The following is a 25,334-nucleotide window of genomic DNA, read 5'->3' as shown; positions in this document are numbered from 1 at the left end:
ACAGCCCAGACCAACATTTATTTCCCTGATAGTTCTTGAAGGGATTGGATAGGTGTAAGCAATAAGGTAGAATGTGGTGCAGACCTGAGAGAATTTCAGAAAGGTCGATCTCGTCAGACTGGACGCCGATGCTGCTGTTGAAGGCATTCTTACAGGAGCCGCTGACTTCCAGGTCAAACAGCACTGGGTCGAAGGGGGAACTGTACAGGCCGTATCTGGGGAGGAGAGACACGGTACAGAGCATTACAATAGAAAGAGGCAAGCTGGGTTCAACACAAACTAGCCTTTATGGTAGTCTAATCACAACATTACCGCTAGTGCTTTTTGGTTTCTTTAGGTCCTGATTGGGGCGTATGGACACTACAGGGTGAAAAGGCCTACCTGGTCTGTAGCAAAGCCTCCAGGGGAGTGAGGCGGTCCTGCAGTTGCCGGGAGACTGCTGTGAGCAGAGAGGCGCAGGCCGTGCTGCAGCCTGCCAGGTCCTCATCCTTCACATAGTTCAGCAGCACAAAGTACCAGAACACCGATCCTGAGAGTGAGAGAATGAGAGAGAGACTTATGACACATGCCTTGCAAAACCACGCACTTCCAAAACAATGCCGCTGACAATTCAGAAGCCCTCTATCCATGCTCAGAGTTAAAATTGTGGAAAAATGTCAGTTATACTTACCACCTGTTGCTGCTGCGGGCAAGTAAGGCATATTGTCCAGCAGAGCCTTCAGTAGACCCATGCCAAAGCCCTGCTGACTGGGTTCCCCTTTTCCATTACTGACGACGCAAAAACAAGTTACAAAAAGTGCACACCTACCATATCGCACAAGCATCGACAAGAGTATGAAAGAGTACGGGTTCACGAAACGAAGTCGCAACATTCATGAAAAGCCTAACTCACCTAATACAAAGTGCAAGAAAGCGGGCGCATTTGTGGGCTATACTCCGTCCAGCCTCAAAAAAACACACCCGCACAATGTCTGTCAGTCGTTTCCTTGTTTTCGTCAGCATAGCCTCCTTTCCTTCTCTCAGGCTGGAAGGGAAACAAACAGAAAATGTTGATACGTGACCAAACACAGTACAGTGCTCCCTGCATCAGAACGATGATAATCTCTCATCTCAGAGCCATAAACATGCGCTAAAGGAACAGCGGAAGAAGAACGGCGGGGGAAACGGCGAGGACGCGTCGTTGGAGGCCCTTCTAAAAATCTGATCTAACAAAAGGGGCTATTCGTCAAAATCGATCACCATTTAAGTGTTCTCACAGGCTACTAAAATTTGATTGATATATTTAGCTGCATAATATTTAGAAGTTGTCCTTTCCGGGATTCGAAAAAAATATTCTGCTAAATGCTAACTCCTGTTTGTATAAGCTGGTAGCATAGCTAGCCATATATAAATCTTGGGTGGTAGTTGATGCAGTTTTTATGTGTAACGCAGTTGATTGGTGACGATGACGAACTGTATTGGGGTTGACATCCATACAAGCATTATACTCAGATTTTTACCCTAACGTAGCGTTAAATACACAAACAATAGGCTAAAAGTATGCTAAAGTATGCTATGTGTCAATGAGGAGAGTATGGATACATCTCCCATGGTTGGGGGGACACGTGCGTGGAATTTCCATTATTTTGGTCAAATTCAATGGTATCTTTACTGCATGTAAAGAGTAGATAGATCTCAGTATCCCTATGAATATCGCATCCCACTTTCATCCTCTCAGCCCCACCTGCAGGGTCCGTTGGAATAGACTCCAGCCAGCCAGCAGAGGCAGTCCAGGATAAGGCTCTGGGAGTGCTCTGTGCCAGGGCCCTCGTCTTCCCGCTTACACAGCCCGTTCAACAGCTTCTCATGGAAATCTGGGAACTGCAGCATGGCACAGCGCTGGACTCTGGAGTAGACAGACAAACCGAAGGATCAGTTAGTTCTCATGACATAACATTGTTTTACTGCAATGGTGTAACGAGTATCAAAACATGTCGGTTCTCGTAATAGAAAACAAATGCTGTCCGTCACATGCTTTGTAAACAACAGGTGTGGACTAACAGTGAAATGCTTACTTACGGGCCCTTCCCAACAATGCAGAGAGAAAGAAAATAGAGAAATAATAGAAAAGTAAAACATGTAATAAAAGTAATAGACACACAATAAGTAACGATAAATTTGCTCTATATATATATAAGGGGTACCAGTACCGAGTCTGTGTGTAGCATTACGAGGTAATTGAGGTAGATGTGTACATACACTGAGTGTACAAAACATTAAGGACACCTGCTCTTTCCATGACAGACTGACCAGGTAAATCCAGGCGCAAGCTATGAACCCTTATTGATTTCAATTGTTAAAACCACTTCAAAATCAGTGTAGATGAAGGGGAGAGGACAGGTTAAATAATGATTTGCAAGCCTTGAGACATGGATTGTGTATGTGTGCCATTCAGACGGTGAACGGTTAAGACAATATTGTAAGTGCCTTTGAACGGGATAATGTAGCAGGTGCCAGGCACACCGGTTTGTGTCAAGAACTGTAACGCTGCTGGGTTTTTCACGCTCAACAGTTTCCTGTGTGAGTCAAGCACGGGCCACCACTCAAAAGGACATCCAGCCAACTTGACACAACCGTGGGAAAAACTGGAGTCAACATGGGCCAGCATCCCTGTGGAACGCTTGACACCTTGTAGTCCATGCCCCAACGAATTAAGAATGTTCTGAGAGCAAAAGGGAGGGTGCAACTAAATATTAGGAAGGTGTCCTTAATGTTTTATACTCTCAGTGTATAACTAGGAATAAAGTGACAGATCGTAAACAGTAGCAGCAGCATATGTGATGAGTCAAAAATGCGAGTGCAAAAAAGGTCAATGCAGATAGTCCGGGTCGCTATTTGTTTAACTAGTTAGATAACTATTTAACAGTCTTATAGCTTGGGTGAAGAAGCTGTTCAGGGTCCTGTTGGTTCCAATCCTTGGTGCACCGGTACCCCATGCCGTGCAGTAGCAGAGAGAACAGTCTATGACTTGGGTGGCTGGAGTCTGACAATTTTTTAGGGCCTTCCTCGGACACCACCAGGTATAGAGGTCCTGGATGGTAGGGAGCTCGGCCCCAGTGATGTACTTGGTCGAACGCACTACCCTCTGTAGCGCCTTGCGGTCGGATGCCAAGCAGTTGCCATAACAAGCGTTGATGCAGCCAGTCGGTATGCTCTCAATGGTGCAGCGGTAGAACTTCGTGGATCTGAGGGCCCATGCAAAATATATTTAAAAAAAGCATTGTTGTGGCCTCACCGCGACTGTGTCAGGGTGTTTGGATCACGATAGATCCTCTGTGATGTTTACACCGAGGAACTTGAAGCTCTTCGACCCGCTCCACTGCAGCCCAGTCAGTGTGAATGGGGGTGCGCGCAGCCCTCCGTTTCCTGTAGTCCACGATTAGCTCCTTTGTCTTGCTGACTTTGTCCTGGCACCAGATTGCCGGCGGCGGTGATCTGGCCTACCACTGTCGTGTCGTCGTCAAACTTAATCGTGGATGAACAGGAAGTACAGGAGAGGACTAAGCATGCACCCCGTGTTGAGGGTCAGCGTGGCGGATGTGTTGTTGCCTACCCTCACCACCTAGGATCCAGTTTCAGAGGGAGGTGTCAGTCCCAGGGTCCTTAGCTTAGTGATGAACTTGGAGGGCACTATGGCATTGAACGCTGAGCTGTAGTCAATGAAAAGCATTGTCACGTAGGTGTTCCTTTTGTCCAAGCGGGAAAGGGCAGCGTGGAGTGCAATTGAGAATGCATCATCTGTGGATCTGTTGGGGCGGTAAGCGAATTGGAGTGGTATCCAGAGTGTCTGGATGATGGGGTTGATGTGAGCCATAACCAGCCTTTCAAAGCATTTCATGGGTACAGATGTGAGTGCTACGGGGCGATAGTCATTTAGACAGGTTACCTTGGAATTCTTGGGCACAGGGACTATGGTGGTCTGCTTGAAACATGTAGGTATTACAGACTGGGAGAGGTTGAAAATGTCAGTGAAGACACTTGCCAGTTGGCCAGTGCATGCTCTGAGTATATACAGTGCAAGATGAGAAAATAAAGCATTTGATTAAAGTGTTGGGATTCTACAATAGTTACATGTTTTGGTGACACAAAGGCACTAAGGAAAGCACCAAACCTTTCTTTTGGTATGGACGTCTTCTTAAACCTTCTGATTGTGACGGACACCTCCTGGAGAAGGTCGCACCCTCGGAGGTTGTCAGGTTTCTTCGACTGAGCTGGAGAATCTGCTTTGGAAGTGGAGGCCTTTTCCTAAATGGGACAGACAGCCTATTTAAAAAAAACGGATAACAGTACAACACCAGAGGACCAAATTCTAGAGCTATAAACTAATGGAGAGAAAATGTTCTCCTTCAATAACGGGATGTTGCTGGTATGAGGAAGCCACATCAGAGCAATTTGACACCTTCAACTTTTCACTGACAACCTGGCAATGGCACTACTCTCCCACCAGATGGAGACAAAGGAGAAGGCTACAGTCAAGGCTATTCATGCACTCAACTTACACAACTCCATTACACAACTGCACCATCAGTCAGTCAGAAATGCCTCAGGTGTGCAGAGAAAGACTCGTGAAATAAACAGCTTTGATGTAAAATTCAATTTGTTTTCCCTCTGTACCTTGGTGGCCTGTGCCCTCTGCAGCAGGGTGGAGAGGGAATGGCCCTTGCTGCTCTGGGGCTTGGCAATGGGCATCCTCATCACCGGCCTGGGACTCTCCTCCATGCCCTTGTCGCTCACCGCCTTGATGTGCACCAGGAATGAGCGGTACTTGCCCCCGGCCATGCCTGCAGGGAGGGGGACAAACCAGCAGAAACGCCACTTTAACTAAATCTAACATACAATATGTACATAGACAGGGGGGAGAGGATTCACAGCAGAAAGTTCTGAGAACACAAATGGCCATCAAATCAAATCTTATTGGTCAAATACACATGGTTAGCAGATGTTATTGCGAGTGTAGCTTCTAGTTCCGACAGTGCAGCAATATCTAACAATTCCACAACAACTACCTAATACACACAAATCTACGTAAAGGAATGGAATAAGAATATACATATAAATATACGGATGACCAATGACAGAGCGGCATAGGCAAGATGCAATAGATGGTATAAAATACAGTATATACATATGAGATGAGTGAAGTTAGATGTGTAAACATTATTAAAAGTGCCATTATTAAAGTAACTAGTCATCCATTTATTAAAGTGGCCAATGCTTTCAAGTCTGTATGATTTCTTCAATGTGACTCAATGTTGCAGATACTGTTACCTTTGACCAGCTTGGGGCTGGTGAGGCTAAGCATCCCAGCGTGGCCTGAGAGGTCCAAACCACTGGCCAACCACACAGGACCACACAGGATATCCTCCTTATGGTCCTCTAGGAAGGTGCACAGCCTGGAGCCTGTACGGGGAAGAGCAATGTGATGAAACCTCCGCTTGGCTGAGGAACCCCTCGGATTGCTGCTTTACACTCAAAATCACCAGTAACGCTAATCATCTACAATCTGGTGACGCAACCCACAATAAGTGTCAAACACCGGCTGAGGAAGAAAAATAAAAGTCTGTCTATCGACGCTGGCTGTCTGTCCCTGCAGCTCCCTACCTGGTGTCTCTTCGATGTCCATGAACTGGATGTCGTCTGTGAAGTCGTGCATAAGCGGCTGTCCGTTCCTCTCCCCGTTGGCATGGAGGACATGGGACAGGGGGAAGGAGATCTGTCTGTCAACTGCCGTCTCTGGAGAGAAAATTATATATATATTTCTTTTGACGAATTGAGAGACGGTAGGCAGCAGAGGCAGACAAGGACATCTACAAATAAGACTCAAATGTGATGTCATGCATGATCATAAATGATATGGTCAATATTTCCCTGCAAAAGGCTAGTTTCTCTACGGTAACCAGTCCTCCTGTTACATAGTATATGTTCCAGATACTGTCTTTTCAAAATTAGCCAAGGCAACAGAGTGGTGAGTGTCCTCACCATTGACCTTGCCCAGACCTGGGGCCTTGTTCTTCAGCAGGGTGATCTGGATCTGAGGAATGTTAGTGATGTTGGCATTCATGACGAACTTGAAGTCCACGTGGCCCACCATGCAGGCCTTGGGAAGGACCAGTTCAAACACATGCTCGTCCCAGCTGGAGCTACAACCCACAAGGAAAACATGGCCGCATTATTCACCTACACAAATAAGATTCTACTTTCTAGTCTTAAAAAGTCAACATATCCTAGGCTACTTTTGTTTACAATAGGAGCTTGTGAGATTATGTCAACATAGAAGTTCAACGTTAAAAGGAACATGTGGATGTAGTCCTCAATGAGGAATTTCTAGTGTGTGAGAACATACAAAATGTACAGCCATTATGAAATAGCGTGTTTGTGTATTAATGTGTGTGGCGTTTGCGGACAGACTTACGAGAAATGCCTCAGTGACTAAGTGCACACACCCCATAAGTATTCTACCCACACCCATACCCACCCTGTCACGCCCACACGTCCGTACCTGTCGCTCTGCAGCTTCCAGGTGCGTGTGTGCTGGGCGGCGTCTCCATGGTGCTGCTGGTGCAGATGCTGGGGGTGGCGACGCTGCTGCTGCTCCTGCTGCACCTCCACCCAGCAGGGCGGCACCGTGGCTGAGAAGCGCGGCGTCAGCGTCTCGAAGCGGGTCAGCTCCACCAGCGACGTCAGGCTCTCCACGGCCAACGCTTGGTCCACCAGGAGGTCAACTCCTTACAGGGAGAGGAGGTTGGCAGAGCAATTTATTTCTTATTTTTTATAATATATATTTTTTTTAATCGCAGGATGTAAAGAACTTGACTGTGATCGTGGCTTTTTCACTGTCTGGACAGTCTCATGTTGTCTATCAGCATATGATTTCAATGGAAAGAAGGTTCCAATAAGCGACGACTACTCAGTTTTCTCACCACCTATTAAATTACCAACAAACTGCAGACAGTTATTGAATGAGCAGAGACGTAAAGCGTAACGGGGTCTGCATCTCCTACCTGTGATCCCTGGGCTTGAGGGGTTGGACGAGGGCTTGGTCCCCTCCAACAGCTGTTCAGACCCTTTAGAAAGGGGGCCATCGACAAAAATGTCGGCGTCATCTATATCGTCACACACACCTCCAATTTGAAGGAAGTGAAGTTCTCCACCTGGGGGGGGGGGGGGGGGGTTAGATGACAGTAGTAAGACTGAAAACATACTAAATATGAAAGAGATCCAAAAGCTACATGTCTAAGAAGTAGCCTGAGAAAGTGGCCACCGACAACTGTCTCTTTGTTCTACCAAAGAGGAAACGTAATTCCCCTTAAAATTCCCTCATGCCTGCTATAGAATAAATTTAAAAAATGTAAATCATATAACAACTGGTTTCTTTTCCGCTTTCGTTGAAAGCCAGCCTGCAGCACAGACTGTAAAACAGCTGGTGGACCAGACCACAATACAAATGTTCAAAGACAAACCTGACTCAGGGGGGAAATTAAATATAAACTTCAGTAGTAGCCCATCCCCCAACCCTAGACCAAAATACCACTCTCCAGGACTCGCTCATTGTCAGCCGCACACAGACGGTGTCGCAGGTTAATTTTCTGCAGTCGTTTTCACTGTTGTATCATACATACTATCTGCACCATTAAAACCTGGGGAATCTAAGAAGAGATATTTCTAGCCTAGATTGTGGAGCCGTCCGTCCTCACCTTTAGTGCAAGCGCAAAGGCGGTCAGTCCCGGAGCAGTAGGTGACTGCGACAAAAGGGTCAATCTCATCCACTATCCCGTCCTTCTTGGGCGGCTCCACTTTGGCCAGGACCTCCAAAGTGGACAGGTCCAGGATCATGATGTACCCTGCCTGAGTGGTGACCACCAGGTGGCCCAGTCCGACCACGTCCGCCTGCTTCACCTTGGTGCTGCTGGGAGCAGCTGTGCTGCTAGTACCAGTCCCTGGCCCACAACCAGAGCCGTTTTTAAGCCCACGCCGATGCGTCTCCTCCGGGGCCTCCTCGCTGTCGTCCTCCCTCCCGTCCAGCACGTCTGGCGGGAGCAGGATGAGGGAGGTGACGGCGTCCCGGGGGTCTCTGATGTGCTGCACCTTGACAGGCTCCTCCTCCAGAGTGACAATGCGGGTGGAGTAGTTGAGCTTGTAGAGGGCCAGATAGCCCCCACCGCCACAGCCTCCCAGGGGCCTGGACGGCTGTTGTCGCTGGTCAGGGGGGGGCAGGATGAGTGGGGTCTGAGGCGGAGAGGCGGAGGGAAGGGCCTCGTGGCCGTTGGCCAGCGTGGGCAGGGGCTGGAGCTCTCCCTTACGGCGGCTACAAAGGGCTGAGTGGAGGCGGTTAAGGTTGTTGAGGGCCTCCACCTGGTTGATGGCGCTGAGAGACTCCACGGAGCATGGCTGTAGCCCCACCAGCAAGTGCACGCCGTCTGAACAGGGCGTGATGGAGTCCACGTAGAGGTTCTCCTCTTCCAGCTGCTTGGGCAGCCGCAGACACTGCACCAGGGCTCCGGGCCGCGGCGCCAGCGAGCTCCACTTGTCCCCGTCCAGGGAGGCTAGGTTTGCGGCAGCGTCTGCAAACTGCTGGATGTAGGTGATGGGCGGGTCCTGGAGCAGCAGCTGCTCGTGAGTGTCGAACTCCATCTCGATGATCTGCGGCACGGAGAAGCCCTCCTCGTGTAGCCCCTTGCTCATCAGATTGTTCATCTGGGCAAACACCTTGCCCGACGACTTCTCGTCCGACTCCTTGATGCTGTAAAGCAAGAGCACAGGCATAGTCCTGCGCACGGCAGGAGCGGCTGGGTTTGGCGAGCCCAGCTCCATGGGAGGTGAATTGCAGGTCTCCATCTCCACAGGGCCCTGGTCAGGCACGGCATGGGGGAGCTCGGGGCCCTGAGTCCTGAGGGGGCCGTCCATGGTGCGGCGGGCGGAGGAGAGGGGTGGGGCGGCAAGCGGGGAGCCGGCGGCAGAGCGGTAGCTGAGCAGGCCTCCAGCCAGAAGGCAGGGGAAGGGAATGTTGTGGTGCTCCGCGTGCTTCTCCTTGGCCTTGTCGGCCTTGACCTGGGCCAGGGAAGGGTTGGCCCCCAGCTCCTCCAGGTCCTTGACGGTGTCCTCTAGCACGCTGGCTACCACCTCCCACTGGAGCTTCTCTGGCTGCTGAAGGAGGCTGAGTGCCGTCACGCCCAAGCTCACCTCCATGCTCTCCCGCTGGGATGGGTGGCCTGCGAACAGGAGAGGGGACAAAAATAAAATGCGATAGCTCAACTCACGTATACCTAGAAAGTCTACGGAGCAAAAGAGTAACAAGATTTGAAGAGCGGCTTCATACCGGTCACCGACTCTGATCTGGAATGCTCTTCACTGTCGGAGTCCTCCAACTGATCGTCACTGGCAGAGACAGAAACGAAAAGAAACTCACATTTCCTCTTTTACACGCACTTAACACCATTGAAACTTTCATTGAATCTGTACATAGAAAAGGTGTGTCCAGTAGTACCTGTCCCCCTCTAGTTTTGGTATGTCTGAGCAGCTGGAGGAGTCCTCTAGCCAGGCTAAGGTGGGCCTCCTGGACTCCTGGGTCCCCAGGGCCAGCTCGCTCCCAGACAGAATCAGCTGCCGCAGGATCGCCGGGTCGTAGGGGTTGATTTCAAATTTCAAGTGCACCTGAGGGGAACACAAAACATCATGAATCCTCAAATCACATTTACAAACGTTAGTAATATCCTTATGCACATAGATTAATGTATTCATGCCATAAGCTGTATGCATGTCAATTAAGTCTGATGAATGGGCCCAGACATCCAGGACAAAACATGGAGGCAGACATCAACAAAACTGTACATGTTTCCCACCTAGCCGCGCTGCACAGCCTTACCTTCATGAGCTTGGACAAGTCCCAGATGCAGATCTTGCCACGCTTGGTGGCGGCTGCCAGGAAGTGTGGGCAGCTGCCGAAGCCGTAGCAGGCGATCTTATCTGAGCCATCAGGGGTGGGGAACTGTGCGGGGCTGGTGGCCAGCGTGACGGACAGGGGCACGTTCTGGGTGTGCTCACCCTTCACAAATGGACAGTTGGGGGAATGTCGCTCGTGCTCAGACCTGACGGGAAGGCCGGGGCGTGATCATTATGTTGAGGTAAATAAATGTGCGATCTGAAGGTTGTGGTGTGTGTGTGTACAGTGAATTCTGAAATATATTAAGACTCCTTCACTTTTTCCACATTCTGTTATGTCACAGCCTTATTCTAAAATGTATTAAAATAATGACAGAGCGAAAACAGGTTTAGAAATGTTTGCAAATGTATTAAAAATTAAAAACAGAAATACCATATTTACTTAAGTATTCACACCCTTTGTTACGAGACTCGAAATTGAACTCTACAACTTGATTGGAGTCCACCTGTGGTCAATTCAATTAATTTGGACATGATTTGCCAAGGCACACACCTGTCTATATAAGGTCCCACAGTTGACAGTGCATGTCAGAGCAACAACAAATTCATGAGGTCAAAGGAATTGTCCGTAGAGCTCCGAGACAGGATTGTGTTGAGGCACAGATCTAGGGAAGTGTACCAAAACATTTCTACAGCATTGAAGGTCCAGGAACAGTGGCTTCCATCAATCTTAAATGGAAGAAGTTTGGAACCACCAAGAGTCTTGCTAGAGCTGGCCACCCAGCCAAACTGAGTAATCGGGGGAGAAGGGCCTTGGTCAGGGAGGTGACCAAGAACCCAACAGTCACTCTGACAGAGCTCCAGAGTTCCTCTGTGGAGATGAGAACCTTCCAGAAGGACAACCATCTCCGCAGCACCACCAATCATGCCTTATGCTAGAGTGGCCAGACGGAAGCCACTCCTCAGTAAAAAAGGCACATGACAGCCCGCTTGGAGTTTGCGAGAAAAAAAAACACCTAAAGACTCTGACCATGAAAAACAAGATTCTCTGGTCTGATGAAACCGAGATTGCACTCTTTGGCCTAAATGCAAAGCGTCACGTCTGGAGGAAACCTGGCATCATCCTTACGGTTAAACTTAGTGGTGGCAGCATCCGGCTGTGGGGGTGTTTTTCAGCGGCAGGGACTAGGCGGATCGAGGGCCAGAGGCCGGACTTTAATCTGATCGAACATCTCTGGAGAGACCTGAAAATAGTTGTGCTGTGATGCTCCCCATCCAACCTGACAGGGCATGAGAGGAATGGGGGAAACTCCCCAAATACAGGTGTGCCAAGCTTGAAGCATCATACCCAAGAAGACAAGGCTGTCATCGCTGACAAAGGTGCTTCAACAAAGTACTGCGTAAAGGGTCTGAATACTTACTTAAAATGTGATTTAAAAAATATATAATTATACATTTGCAACAACAAAAAATGTTTTAGCTTTGTCATTATAGGGTATTGGGTGTAGATTGATGAGGATTGTTTTTTTGTTTTTTGTTTTTTACATCTATTTTGGAATAAGGCTGTAATGTAACAATGTGTGGAATAAGTCAAGGGGTCTGACTACTTTCCAAATGCACAGTATGTGTCACTCACCATGGTTCATCTGTGGGCTCCCAACACACTAGGCAGACACTGCATGTGAAACACATGGCCCTGTCATCACCGGTGGAAGCAGGCTGCAGAGGGAACGAAGAGAGAGAAGGCATTTCCAAACAGTGAGAAACTCCAAGTCAAGTACCATGAGGCTCAGCAATCCGCAATAAAAACCAACTAATCTATTACACTTTATGTACAGCAATAAATATATTTTATACTGCGTTAGCAATAGTGTGCCATACAGCAACGTGTCTATCAAACCGCATGCAAACTAGTGTGCATGCATGATAAACACGTAATTGGAGGATGAAATAGTAAATAAATGAATATGTAAGCATTAGAGACATAGAGAGCTGATGGGAGATGGTGTCCTTACACTGCCTACCTGGTGGTAAAATCCTGCTTGGGCCATAGGGTCAGGCTGTGCCCACCTGTACCCGGCGTGGGGCCATGACATGAATGTTTCTCTCCTATTGGCCTCACTGTACATTAATGATCTGAAAGAGACAGACAGCAAGAGTCAATACCTTATTAATTCAGAAATGACGGCAAAACATAATTAACAAAACACATCAAATTGGTAATGGAGAGATAAAAGTTAATTCAGTGATTTTCACACCTCTGTGGTGCACGGTCAGGTTTGTCATGGTTTAAGGTCCTACTCACCTATCTACAGAGCGCCCTGGGCCCACCCCCAGCTCAGGCCGTGCGCTTGGTAAGAGGTAGGAGAGTCTGTCCATTATGAACGAGGCCACAGACAAGGCAGCGACATTCTGGTTTATCTTCTTCAGCTCATTCACGATGGCACTGGCGACCAACTTTAGCACATGGTGTGGAAGATGGAACGTCACTGTTGCCCACTGGAGAGAGAGCGACAGACAGCGTTAGGGAAGGAGAGAGAAGGGTGTCCCTTCCTTGTGTCATTTTAGTAATACTGCATCCCTTCCCTGCTGGTACAGCAGATAAAAGTATACAACCAGGGTTCGCCCAAATTCACATATATACAATGTATGCCATTCTGTGAGGAGTCACTGGGAAAGTGAAAAGGCAAATCCATCAAGCTGGTTGTTACAGCAGTGTGAGTTGGGATCCGGCCAAGGAAGAGATGCCCGATGTTAGGCAAACTGCAAATATCAGGCCTTGGTCCTGCAGTGGATTTGCAAGGGGAGTGTATTTATTTTGATACAGAAGGATGGGGGGCAGCTGTTAAAACATTCACAATATAGCAAGCTAAAGCAGTGGGTGCTAAATGAAATGGGGCAATAAAATTATCTTGATGTAACAGAGTGCAGGTTGGCACTCTGACGGCCAGTAGAGGGGATTATTCTGCCCTGGTTCTCAGCAATGGAACCAGGGCTAAAACATGTGCATGAGTAAAAACCTGTGAGAGTCATGTGTTGGGTCACTCACTGGTTATAGAACAACATATACTGTTACAGACATCCCTTTTAAATAAGACTGAACAAGTAGGTCACCCAGTCATGTGTGAGTGAGGCAGGGCTGTTCCAGACAACAACAAAAAAGATCTTGGTCGACCTGTTCTTTAGTCCAATCGATTGGTCGAAATGTTTTAACGTATTTTTCCATATATAGACACTTACGTGTTTTAAATCAAAATAAACTATATATTTTTTTTTACTTTACTTTAACTAGGCAAGTCAGTTAAGAACAAATTCTTATTTACAATGACGGCCTACCGGGGAACCGTGGGTAAACTGCCTTGTTCAGGGGCAGAACGACAGATTTTTACCATGGCAGCTTTTGGTTACTGGCCCAACGCTCTAACCACTAGGCTACCTGCCGCCCAAAATATATGCACTGAGCTTGTCTAATGCTTTAAGAGCTCTGTTAGATTAAATAATTAAGACAAGTGACTAGAGGGAGTCCGACCGCAATTGATTTGATTGTGCCTGGCTCAAACTTGCTGCGCTGTGAAAAAAGAAGAAGATACAAATTAAATAAAAAGACTAGCACCCGTTGTCTCCTCCCTGCTGCAGCGACCACCACAAAACATCAGTGTTTATCGTGCTGTCTGTGTTGCTGTAGCAGCAATATAATTACAGCCATTTCCGACTAAAAAGTTGTTTCCGAAATCCCTATTGTTTAGGAAAAACATTCCCTATTCCCTCAATAATCCTTGCTCTCTTTACATGACATGTACACATCGCATGCACGTGACCAATAGGGCCTGTCCTATAGCATATCATAATCACATCAATAAATTGGTTACAACAAACTCCAACACCAACATGTGAAATAGAAACTCAAAAATGGGGGAATGTTCACTGGTTGCTCAGGAGGTAAAGGGAAAGTCAGATGTGTGGAATAAATTTGACTCGTTGTGGAAAATACTGGAGATCAAGGTAAGGAGCAAGCGCTGCGTGCATATTGTGTGTGCCAAACCGATGCTGTTAATTTATAATAATTTATAATAATTTCCAACAATTTGGAACAATGTAAACACTAGATAAATTAAGCGTAGAGTGTTGTAAAAATTCAATTATTTTTGTAAATCCTTTATTACAGCAAAGACTAAAAACAGTCACATGCATTTGTAAATGCAATTACCGAAATGGAATGGTCAATTTATATAGTTTAAGCTATTTATTCAATGGTCGCTTTGTTATTTTAATTTAAAATGATTGCATTTCACATCATTAATGACTCGTATGCTGTGTGATGACATGAACTAATTAATGACTGACACAGTAGCCTATATAAGTATTGACATATATGCCTAAATAAGTTACGGTATTTAGACTAAAAGAGGATGTGCTCTTAGGCCTACAGTTTGATGGTGGTTATACAAGGCTGCTATTACTAAGCCTACTAATGCAATTACTTATTATAATGATAATAACAAAAAGGAGATCAAGAAAGAGGGTTATTATTATTATTCATATGGATGCATGATATATCGGTGAACATAACGGAATCGGACGATATTAGCTAAAAATACCAACATCGGCCCGATGTCTAGTTTAGCGCCGATGTGAAAACCCAATGTCAAAGCTGACGTGCTTTATCTATATAACGTAGGTACATGACGTGATTGCCCCACGAAAAAGTTTGCGCTACACGTGCAACACAGCATTCCTAAACGAGCCCACAATGTCTACTGTGTGGCTCGAGCAGTCAAGCCGAGCAGTCAAGCCGAGCAGTCATTTGAAAGAGTAATAACATTTCAGCGAGACAACTCAAAAGGCGACATGCCAAGATAATGGAATTCCTTGCCCTTGACAATCAACCGTTCTCTGTCGTGGGTGATGTTGACTTTCGCGACTGGTCGAGCACCGGTACACACTACCAAGTGCGCTATTTTTCAGATGTTGCCCTACCGGAGTTACACAGTAATAGCGTCACTGCTATTAGCTTCCCGACTGACATTTGGACCAGCGATATCAGCCCCATGAGCATGCCGAGTCTGACAGCACAGTTGGTTGACGAGGATTTTGTACTGAGGAAAGTAGTATTGCATGCTCATGAATGTGCTGGTTGTCATACCGCTGCTGCCATTTCAACGGCATTTGAGAACATGTTTGAAACATGAACACACTAGCTAGCTCCATTCGAACTGACTCGATAAATAAGCTCATCAACCGCGCCTGCAGCAGACGCGATACCCTCTGTCATGGCATTGAAACGCCTGCTCAACCAAACTGACGACAGGCTGTGAACAGGCAATTGGGTGGCATTCTCGCTTTACTGTGTCGTACTTAGCATCGAGCATGGTTGCAAGGACCACTACGTCGATGCAGACAAGAAACAGGGTTTACGCGAAATGTTACATACACAGCTGGACAAGATGGAAATGGACATAGTGAACGTGCGCACCGAGGAAGAGAGGCCACGGACAGACAGAGCTGAAACTTCACTGCTTGACATGCATGATGAAATCCTGGTTGAGAATGAAACGACTGAACAAATGAACGAAACAGCATAGCAAGTAAGTGAAAGAAAGGTTTTGATTATGTTTTACTGGTAATGGGGACATGTAAATGCCAAAAACAACGCTGGACCAAGTGTGCGCTGCCCTATGGGACTCCCAATCACAGCCGAATGTGACAACGTGCCTGGATTGGAACCAGAGACTGTAGTAACGCCTCTTGCACTGAGATGCAGTGCCTTAGACCGCTGCGTCTGTGTGTGTTAACTATTTAACTGTACTAGAATGTTGAAAAGGCCACTTAAATTGTAAATATCTGTATCGTTTTTTGGGGGGCAAGGAAAATAACGGATATCGGCCAAAAATGTCATATCAGTGCATCACTATATATATATAAATGTGACAATTTGGAAGAGTGTAAACACTAAATAAATTCGAATCCATTTTTGGCCGCTGTTCTAATGAAAAATGTATTAGAGCATAGCAAATATAAAAACAGCAGCCGAATGACGTGGTTGCATGAGGCTTGGAGTTCATGGAATCAGTAGGCTATTAAACAAATACTGAAACAGGCAACACAAGCAGGATCTGTCTTATTTCTCATGATACAGTACATATGGATGATTTATAAAGCCAGGCACATTTAACAGTTAGGCTTTTGATTATAGAACTACTTAAGTTGTGGTTCCCTCTCGCCTCACTTTTCTTAGACAATAAGACAAGGGCTGTTTTCGCATCTCTTCATTCTGCTGCTGCCTCCGCATTGTTCTCAACACCAACATGCTGGTTAACTTTGCTATTATGCACATAGCAACAAGGTGTAGGACAAGGCGCCAATCACAGAACACGGATGTTTCAGAACCGTGGACAGCAACGGCTATATTTTTTGGTTTGTTTGCTACTTCTCAACTAACGAAATCTTGATCGACCAACAGCCTATCGAATTTTTTTAAATAAAAATAAAGAATCAACCAGTCAACTGAATGGGGTTAGCTCTAGAGTGAGAGCATAATCTCTCTACATAAAAAGTGTCTAAAAATCTTTGGAGCATGACCATAAGGGCGGATGTTGTTCTGCATGGCAGGAACACAACGGCATACAAGGGTAAGGCAGAGGACAATGCTGAGACGGAAGTGCATTCATATACTTCAAGATATTCTACAGATGTTGCATTTGAGACATTGAGCATCACACTTTGGGAAACCTTTAAATTTTAGTAATTTTGCAAACGATCTTACCCAGTATTACTAACAGTAGCAATTCGGGTTAAGTGCCTTGCGCTATTGAGTAGCTTGGATGAAGGGTGCACAGAGGTGCCCAGAGTAAACGGCCTGCTCCTCAGTCATAGTTGCTAATATATGCATATTATTATTAGTATTGGGTAGAAAACACTCTGAAGTTTCTAAAACTGTTTGAATTATGTCTGCGAGTATAACAGAACTCATATGGCAGGCAAAAACCTGAGAAGGAATCCAACCAGGAAGTGAGAAATCTGAGGTTGGTCGATTTTCAACTCATCGCCTATTGACTGGCAGAGAGCCAGGTCCTGGTCACGCGCATTCCACATGATATCGACTTGCGTTCCATTACTTCTATAGACACAAAGGAATTCTCCGGTTGGAACGTTATTGAATATTTATGATAACATCCTAAAGATTGATTATATACATAGTTTGACGAGTTTATTTGACCTGTAATATAACTTTTTTAAGTTTTCGTCCGAAGTTTGGCTGGACCTGCACGAGCGTTTGGATTTGTGTACTAAACATGCTAACAAAAGTAGCTACTTGGACATAAATGATGGACATTACCGAACATTCCTTGTGGAAGTGGGAATCCTGGGAGTGCATTCCAACGAAGATCAGCAAAGGTAAGTGAAGATTTATAATGCTTTTTATGAGTTTTGTTGACTGCACAATTTGGCAGGTAACTGTATGGCTTCCTTTTGTGGCTGAACGCTGTTCTCAGATTATTGAATATTGTGCTTTTGCCGTAAAGATGTTTGAAATCTGACACAGCGGTTGCATTAAGAACAAGTGTATCTTTAATTCTATGTAAAACATGTAACTTTCATCATCAAAGTTTATGATGAGTATTTATGTTATTTGACGTGGCTCTCTGCAATTTCTCCGGATATTTTGGAGGCATTTCTGAACATGGCGCCAATGTAAACTGAGGTTTTTGGATATAAATATGAACTTAATCGAACAAAACATATATGTATAGTGTAACATGAAGTCCTATGAGTGTCATCTGATGAAGATCATCAAAGGTTAGTGATTCATTTTATCTCTATTTCTGCTTTTTATGACTCCTGTCTTTGGCTGGAAAAATAGCTGTGTTTTTCTGTGATTTTGCGGTGACCTAACATAATCGTTTGTGGTGCTTTTGCTGTAAAGCCTATTTGAAATCGGACACTTTGGTGGGATTAACAACAAGATTACCTTTAAAATGGTATAAGATACATGTATGTTTGAGGAATTTCAATTATGAGATTTCTGTTGTTTGAATTTGGCGCCCTGCACTTTCACTGGCTGTTGTCAAATCATCCCGTTAACAGGATTGCAGCCATAAGCTGTTAAGCCTCACAACCTAGCCCAGCCAGTTAAGTTATTTTACATAGGTCTAGGCTCCGAAGACTCCAATTAAGCCCTCTTGTTGTTTGTAAAGTCAAATTAAAATTAAGTTGAAATTAATTGCTCGACTGGTGTAGGTTTTCTCCATCTGTTGGTGTGCAACACTTGCATAACAAGCTATATTTTCAGTAACAGCCACTTTTGTCCTCCTATTGATTGCGCTGCGGTTGCTGCCAGTTGTTTTTTTAATTGAACCTTTATTTAACAAACTATAGTTTTGGCAAGTCGGTTAGGACATCTACTTTGTGCATGACACAAGTCATTTTTCCAACAATTGTTTACAGACAGTTTATTTCACTGTATCACAATTCCAGTGGGTCAGAAGTTTACATACACTAAGTTGACTGTGCCTTTAAACAGCTTGGAGAATTCCATAAAATGATGTCATGGCTTTAGAAGCTTCTGATAGGCTAATTGACATCATTTGAGTCAATTGGAGGTGTATCTGTGGATGTATTTCAAGGCCTACCTTCAAACTCAGTGCCTCTTTGCTTGACATCATGGGGAAATCAAAAGAAAATCAGCCAAGACCTCAGAAAGAAAATTGTGAGCCTCCACAAGTCTGGTTCATCCATGGGAGCAATTTCCAAACGCCTAAAGGTAACACGTTCATCTGTATAAACAATAGTACGCAAGTATAAACACCATGGGACCACGCAGCCATCATACCATTCAGGAAGGAGACACGTTCTGTCTCCTAAAGATGAACGTACTTCGTTGCAAAAAGTGCAAATCAACCCCAGAACAACAGCAAAGGACCTTGTGAAAATGTTGGAGGAAACAGGTACAAAAGTATCTATATCCACAGTAAAACGAGTCCTATATCGACATAACCTGAAAGGCCGCTCAGGAAGGAAGAAGCCACTGCTCCAAAAACCGGTATACTCAAAAAGCCAGACTACGGTTCTTGCAACTGCGACCGCATAGGGCGAACGAAAGATTGAGAAGAATGTCTCTCTGGTCTGATGAAACAAAAAATAGAACTGTTGGCTCAAATATTACCATTGTTATGTTTGGTAGTTAAAAAGCGCGGGAGGCTTGCAACCCAGAGTTAGAACTACCATGCCAACCTGGAATAAGCACGGGCAGAGGGAAGTCCTAAAGTCATGTGTGCGTGGGGGGCTTTGCTGCGGAGGAGGACTGCGTTGCCCCATCTTCACAAAATAGATGGCATGCATGATGTAGAAAAATATGTGGATATATTGAAGCAATATCTCAAGAGCAATCAAGTCAGCGAGAACTTAAGCGGCCTGTATGTTTCGCCATATAGCGGTTGTGTCCGCCGCAAAGATTGACTTGATCGGCTATGAACGGGCTGGTAGTTTGCTCGGAACGAGGTGAGTGCTTACTTGATGGACCGCCTACTGAATATTGTTCGATTGCTAAACTCAGTTACTTAAAAGTGTGGTGGAGCAGCTAGACGATAGTGAGCTATCTAACGATCGCAACATAAGTCAGAGTCGTACGTGTATCGAGGCTTGATGTTTGGAGTGCATCGCACAGAAGAGCGACTGGAGACCACTTGCAATGCAAGGCGCGAATGATTGAAATGCAAGTGATTGAGTCATCATGTGGTAGGTAAGGGCGTATCACTGCGAGTGCAAGAACAGAACGTCGCGAGGTAATGCGCAACGCCTGAGCCATCGAAGGAGGCCGACTGCAAATACCTGACTTACGAGGTATAACGAGCGCTGACTGTTCCTCAGGACTATTCCTGTAACTCAAGAGGCGTCAATTGTTTATTCCGTTCAGCATGAGCGAGCATAAGGCTGATATATGATGACAAAGCGCGCGACGAGAAAGGCAGCAGTGAATCGCTTAGTCTTTAGACATGCCGCGGGTGATAAGGAAGCAGGAGAAGACAGTTGACTATATATATGAGTATGCATTGCTTAGTTGCTCCGAGCAGAGTGAGGTGCATAGTAGGGTTCGGTAATCACAATCGAAGTATTAAGACTATACAACCTAGTAGCGAGGATTCCGTTGCCGCTGCACGAGCACAGAGCTACTTTAGCCGTGTGAACGTGTATCCAAACAGTGCTACGGTAGGAGATGAAAGAGAAGTTAGATGTTGACAAGTAAAGGATAATATGAAATGGAGTGATGGTACCAGAGGCATATGGCAAGAATGCAGTAGATTGTATATAGGATGTGAAGCAAGTTCATCATCAGATTACATATGGAGCGATCATGAGTAATCGTTGAGGGTACTGGTGAAAGGCAGGCAGCAAGCAGTTGCAATAGGATTAAAGTGAGCTGAAGATGAGTTACAATTGTATTTGACATGTATAGAGCATGAGCAAGGATGCAGTAGATGAAATATATGGACAGTACATATGTCATAAGTACATAATGACAGGTATTATGAGAGAAGTGGAGTGAACCTGCCGTAGGGGTGCGTGTGAAAGATCACTTTATAATAAGTGGCATTGTTTAAAGTTTTGGCTAGGTGATGACCGATTTTTACGCAGTACAGGTACAGATCAATTCCCTTAATTAAGCGGTGGCTGGATGGTTGATGTCAGGTAGATTGTTGGCAAGCGGCTCCGTACCCGTGTACGCCGCGTTCCAGGCCGGAGGGCCAAAAGATACATTGTGTTAGTGGTGGCTTGTGGTTATCAAGTGCTGAGTGGCCTTGAGAATAGAAGCTGTTTTTCAGTTATCGATATATGAGGCATGTCCTCTTGCTGATTTGAAATGTGCATCCTGTACTGACCCTCTAGAGTATCGCGCACTTCTGGACTGCAATGATGGATATGGGCGGTTGATAATGATCAGGCAGTGGCTTGGTGGTTGTATGTCCTTGATCGATCTCTAGATGATAGGCCATTTCCTGAGCGACATCATCCTGGCGGAGGTGGTGTAGGTGAATCCACTGGAAGGGCAGGATGCTTTTGCCAATACCCTGGTGTAATTTAGCGGTTGTGCAGGACCGCTCAGTCCCTCTGAGGAGAAGGAATCTACGGGTTGTTGGCCGGACCGTAGTCACAGTTGCGCGCGCATGACGACCGGTCGGTGATTGCAGCGAGGTCCGAAGCAGGAATGCTGCGTGCCGCTGCCGTGATTTGTGCAATCGTTAAGGAAGTTTGTGAAGGGTCGCCTCTCTCTCGCGTGAGCCCGAATGCGCAGAATTTCTTCAGCCTCCTGAGGTTGAAGAGGCGCTGCTGGGACCGGCTTCTACTACGCGGTGCGTCGTATAGTGTGGGGTGGAACCAATATTCAGTTTGTCCGTGAGTTGTGTAACGCGCGAGGAATCTTAAAACTTACTAACCCTGCTCCACTACTGTCCGTCGTATGTGGAGTAGGGGGAGGTGGCTCCCTGCTTGCATGTTTGCCTGGAAGTTCACACGTCAATGACCATCCTTTTTTGTTTGTAGTTGTGATAACGCAGTTGACAGGCGGAACGGGCCGCCTCACCCTGACGCTTCCGCGTGGATAGGGCCGTCTGTGTTGTTTGGGTAGATCAAGCCTACACTGATGAGAGTTGAGAGACAATCGGGGAGAACGTTGATAGTGATAATATTGAGTCATGGAGTGCGTATGCAGTGGCTGGGCCAGTTTGACCGCGAGATCTGTGTGCTGGCTGTGGGGGGTACGAAAAAAAACTACGAAATACCAGAAGATGAGCGCGGATACTGAATGTTATGGCGAGCAGGGAGTCTGGGCAGTTGCCTCCGTTTTTTCTGACATATCGGGGAAAAAAAGGAGGGGCTCAGAACAGCACCCTTGTGGGGTCCACTGAGTGGTTTCGAGGTGACGATAACAGGGTGGGCTTGCGAGAAGTGTGTGGTTACCAGTACAGAGATCAGATCACCGCCTACAACCACAGTGAGGGGCGGCAAGAGCCGCATGGTAGCGAGGAGTACCCGCATCGTGACCATGGTGCACAAGGGGCGGGTAAGACGACACCTCTCCAGAGTGGTCTTCGAGGCTCGGTGATGAGGTGACGCCGGATAGTGTGAGGCGTACCTCACTGGGTGTCTCAAAAATCTCTGCATGAGCTAGTTGTAGGTGAGTGATACAGCATTCTCACAATAGGTTTCCTCTTGTCCAGATGGGTTAGGGCAGTGTGCAGTGTGGTTGCGATTGCGTCGTCTGTGGACCTATTGGGTCGGTAAGCAAATTGGAGTGGGTCTAGGGTGTCCGGTAGGTGAGGTGATATGGTCCTTGACTAGTCTCTCAAAGCACTTATGATGAACGGAAGTGAGTGCTACGGGGCGGTAGTCGTTTAGTCCAGTTACCTTAGCTTTCTTGGGAACAGGAACAATGGTGGCCCTCTTGAAGCATGTGGAACAGCAGACTGGGATAGGATTGATTGAATATGTCCGTAAACACACCAGCCAGCTGGTCTGCGCATTGCTCTGAGGACGCGGCTGGGAATGCCGTCTGGGCCTGCAGCCTTGCGAGGGTTAACACGTTTAAATGTTTTACTCACCTCGGCTGCAGTGAAGGAGAGAACGCAGTTTTGGTAGCGGGCCGTGTCAGTGGCACTGTATTGTCCTCAAAGCGAGCAAAAAAGTTATTTAGCCTGTCTGGGAGCAAGACATCCTGGTCCGCGACGGGGCTGGTTTTCTTTTTGTAATCCGTGATTGACTGTAGACCCTGCCACATACTCGTGTCTGAGCTGTTGAATTGCGACTCTATTTTGTCTCTGTACTGGGACTTAGCTTGTTTGATTGCCTTGCGGAGAGAATAGCTACACTGTTTGTATTCGGTCATGTTTCGGTCACCTTGCCTGGTTAAAAGCAGTGGTTCGCGCTTTCAGTTTCACGCGAATGCTGCCGTCAATCCACGGTTTTTGGTTTGGGAATGTTTTAATCGTTGCTGTGGGTACGACATCGTCAATGCACTTTCTAATGAACTCACTCACCGAATCAGCATATTCAATGTTGTTGTTGGACGCAATGCGGAACATATTCCAATCCGCGTGATCGAAGCAGTCTTGAAGCGTGGAATCAGATTGGTCGGACCAGCGTTGAACAGACCTGAGCGAGGAGCTTGTTGTTTTAGTTTCTGTTTGTAGGCTGGAAGCAACAAAATGGAGTCGTGGTCAGCTTTTCCGAAAGGGGGGCGGGGAGGGCCTATATGCGTCGCGGAAGTTAGTATAACAATGACCAAGGTTTACCAGCCCTGGTAGCACAATCGATATGCTGATAGAATTTAGGGAGTTTTGTTTTCAGATTAGCCTTGTTAAATCCCAGCTACGATGAATGCAGCCTCAGGGTGTGTGGTTTCCAGTTTACAAAGAGTCAGATAAGTTCGTTCAGGGCCATCGATGTGTCTGCTTGGGGGGAATATATACGGCTGTGATTATAATCGAAGAGAATTCCTTGGTAGATAATGCGGTCGACATTTGATTGTGAGGAGTTCTAGATCAGGTGAACAGAATGACTTGAGTTCCTGTATGCTGTTATATCACACCACGTCGCGTTAATCATAAGGCTACACCCCCGCCCCTCTTCTTACCAGAAAGATGTATGTTTCTGTCGGCGCGATGCGTGAAGAAACCAGCTGGCTGCACCGACTCCGTTAGCGTCTCTTGAGTTAGCCATGTTTCCGTGAAGCAGAGAACGTTACAATCTCTGATGTCTCTCTGGAATGTCACCCGTGCTCGATTTCATCAACCTTATTGTCAAGAGACTGGACATTGGCGAGTAGTATGCTAGGGAGTGGAGCGCGATGTGCCCGTCTCCGAAGCCTGACCAGGAGACAGCTACGTTTGCCCTTTTACGGCGTCGCATAGGGTCGCCGCTGGGATCAGATCCATTGTATTGGGTGGAAGGCAAACACTGGATCCGTTTGGGAAAGTCATATTCTGGTTGGAACGATGGTGAGTTGACGTTGCTCTTATATTTCAGTAGTTCCTCCCGACTGTATGTAATGAAACCTAAGATTACCTGGGGTACCAATGTAAGGAATAACACATAAAAAAACAAAATACTGCATATTTTCCAAGGAACGCGAAGCGAGGCGGCCATCTTGGTCGGCGCCGGAAGTTTCATTACTGTCAGGAGGAATGGGCCAAAATTCACCCAACTTATTGTGGGACGCTTGTGGAAGGCTCCCCGAAACGTTTGACCCAAGTTAAATCATTTAAAGGCAATGCTACCAAATACTAATTGAGTGTATGTAAACTTCTGACCCACTGGGAATGTGATGAAAGAAATAAAAACTGAATGAATAATCCTCTACTATTCTAACATTTCACATTCTTAAAATACACTAAAACAGGGAATTTTTACTAGGATTAAATGTCAGGAATTTCAAAAAACTGAGTTTAAATGCATTTGGCTAAGGTGTATGTAAACTTCCGACTTCAACTGTATACATACACACATTATTATATTTTTCTGAGAACATTAACTGTGTGTAGGTAGAAGTGGAAAGATGGATACAAATGATTTGTAGCAAGTTGGGGGGGGGTGGGGGTTCACATCTAGCTCAAGTTGGGGAGGGGGGTTCAAACCTATTTTCTCCACAACAAGTCAATATGATGGAAACGTCTTGTGGGAAAATGCTTATATTGCTTTTACGCAGATTTTTATATATTTTTTTATGTTCACGAGAATCTGTCGCCAAATTAGATGAAAGCTGATCGGGTGACATGAAGCGAGTGGGCGGAGAAATACAGCTTCACTATCCATTCAGAGCAGCAGAATCAACGTAGGCTTACAGCCTGCCATTCTCTTTAAAGACAGTTGAGTTATTTAGACCATGTAGAACCGAATGACTGACATGAGAAAGACGCGTGTCGGTAGCCGAAAGTGACTTTTTCCAGTTACGGATCATTAAAAAAAAAATACTCTGATCATAATCGTATCCAGAAGATTGCCCATATTCGTTATGACAAACGTATTGTCCGACTACTCAACACACCCCTATTGCTAACAAAGATGTTAATCTCGGTCACATGAAATGGCTCACATCAAGTGTGTCTTTCAGAACAGTGTTATCCCACAAAGTGCATTTTGGAAATGATATATTACATTGTCTGCTTCATTACAGTAGTTGCATGTTCAATAATATGAGAGGATAGGCTTGTTATTGTCCCGTCTTTTAACCTCTAACGAGCCTCTACCCCGGGTCCGGGAGCACCCCCCATCCCCCCACACACTGATTAGCATAGCTAGCATAGCTTCACAAGTAGATAGTAGCATCTAAATATCATTAAATCACAAGTCCAAGACACCAGATGAAAGATACAGATCTTGTGAATAAAGCCACCATTTCAGATTTTAAAATGTTTTAAGGGAAG

General features: G+C 46.0%; 1 protein-coding gene across 21 annotated transcripts in view; it reads right to left on the bottom strand.

Annotated features, from left to right (window-relative positions):
• The window catches only part of LOC111977543 (dual E2 ubiquitin-conjugating enzyme/E3 ubiquitin-protein ligase BIRC6), a 144,940-nt gene that overhangs the window by 104,838 nt on the left and 14,768 nt on the right, over nucleotides 1–25,334 (bottom strand). For 12 of the 21 annotated variants that reach the window (XM_070448444.1, XM_070448451.1, XM_070448458.1 and 9 more), the window contains exons 4-22: nucleotides 12,224–12,417; nucleotides 11,934–12,054; nucleotides 11,555–11,637; nucleotides 9,902–10,124; nucleotides 9,524–9,690; nucleotides 9,356–9,414; nucleotides 7,734–9,248; nucleotides 7,041–7,190; nucleotides 6,515–6,764; nucleotides 6,019–6,179; nucleotides 5,641–5,772; nucleotides 5,308–5,439; nucleotides 4,654–4,820; nucleotides 4,151–4,284; nucleotides 1,724–1,885; nucleotides 893–1,024; nucleotides 671–768; nucleotides 382–529; nucleotides 85–215 (exon numbers count right to left, since the gene is read on the bottom strand). In XM_070448444.1, coding sequence (XP_070304545.1) covers nucleotides 85–215; nucleotides 382–529; nucleotides 671–768; nucleotides 893–1,024; nucleotides 1,724–1,885; nucleotides 4,151–4,284; nucleotides 4,654–4,820; nucleotides 5,308–5,439; nucleotides 5,641–5,772; nucleotides 6,019–6,179; nucleotides 6,515–6,764; nucleotides 7,041–7,190; nucleotides 7,734–9,248; nucleotides 9,356–9,414; nucleotides 9,524–9,690; nucleotides 9,902–10,124; nucleotides 11,555–11,637; nucleotides 11,934–12,054; nucleotides 12,224–12,417 — 4,159 coding nt within the window. The remainder of the gene's footprint in view (nucleotides 1–84; nucleotides 216–381; nucleotides 530–670; nucleotides 769–892; nucleotides 1,025–1,723; nucleotides 1,886–4,150; nucleotides 4,285–4,653; nucleotides 4,821–5,307; nucleotides 5,440–5,640; nucleotides 5,773–6,018; nucleotides 6,180–6,514; nucleotides 6,765–7,040; nucleotides 7,191–7,733; nucleotides 9,249–9,355; nucleotides 9,415–9,523; nucleotides 9,691–9,901; nucleotides 10,125–11,554; nucleotides 11,638–11,933; nucleotides 12,055–12,223; nucleotides 12,418–25,334) is intronic. The other 9 variants (XM_070448455.1, XM_070448463.1, XM_070448462.1 and 6 more) reach the window with 4 other exon arrangements.

The sequence above is a fragment of the Salvelinus sp. IW2-2015 genome, linkage group LG18 (genome assembly GCF_002910315.2).
Source record: "Salvelinus sp. IW2-2015 linkage group LG18, ASM291031v2, whole genome shotgun sequence".
NCBI lineage: Eukaryota > Metazoa > Chordata > Actinopteri > Salmoniformes > Salmonidae > Salvelinus > Salvelinus sp. IW2-2015.
The sequence above is the reverse complement of the archived record's forward strand: the minus strand, read 5'-3'. Positions and strand labels throughout refer to the sequence as shown.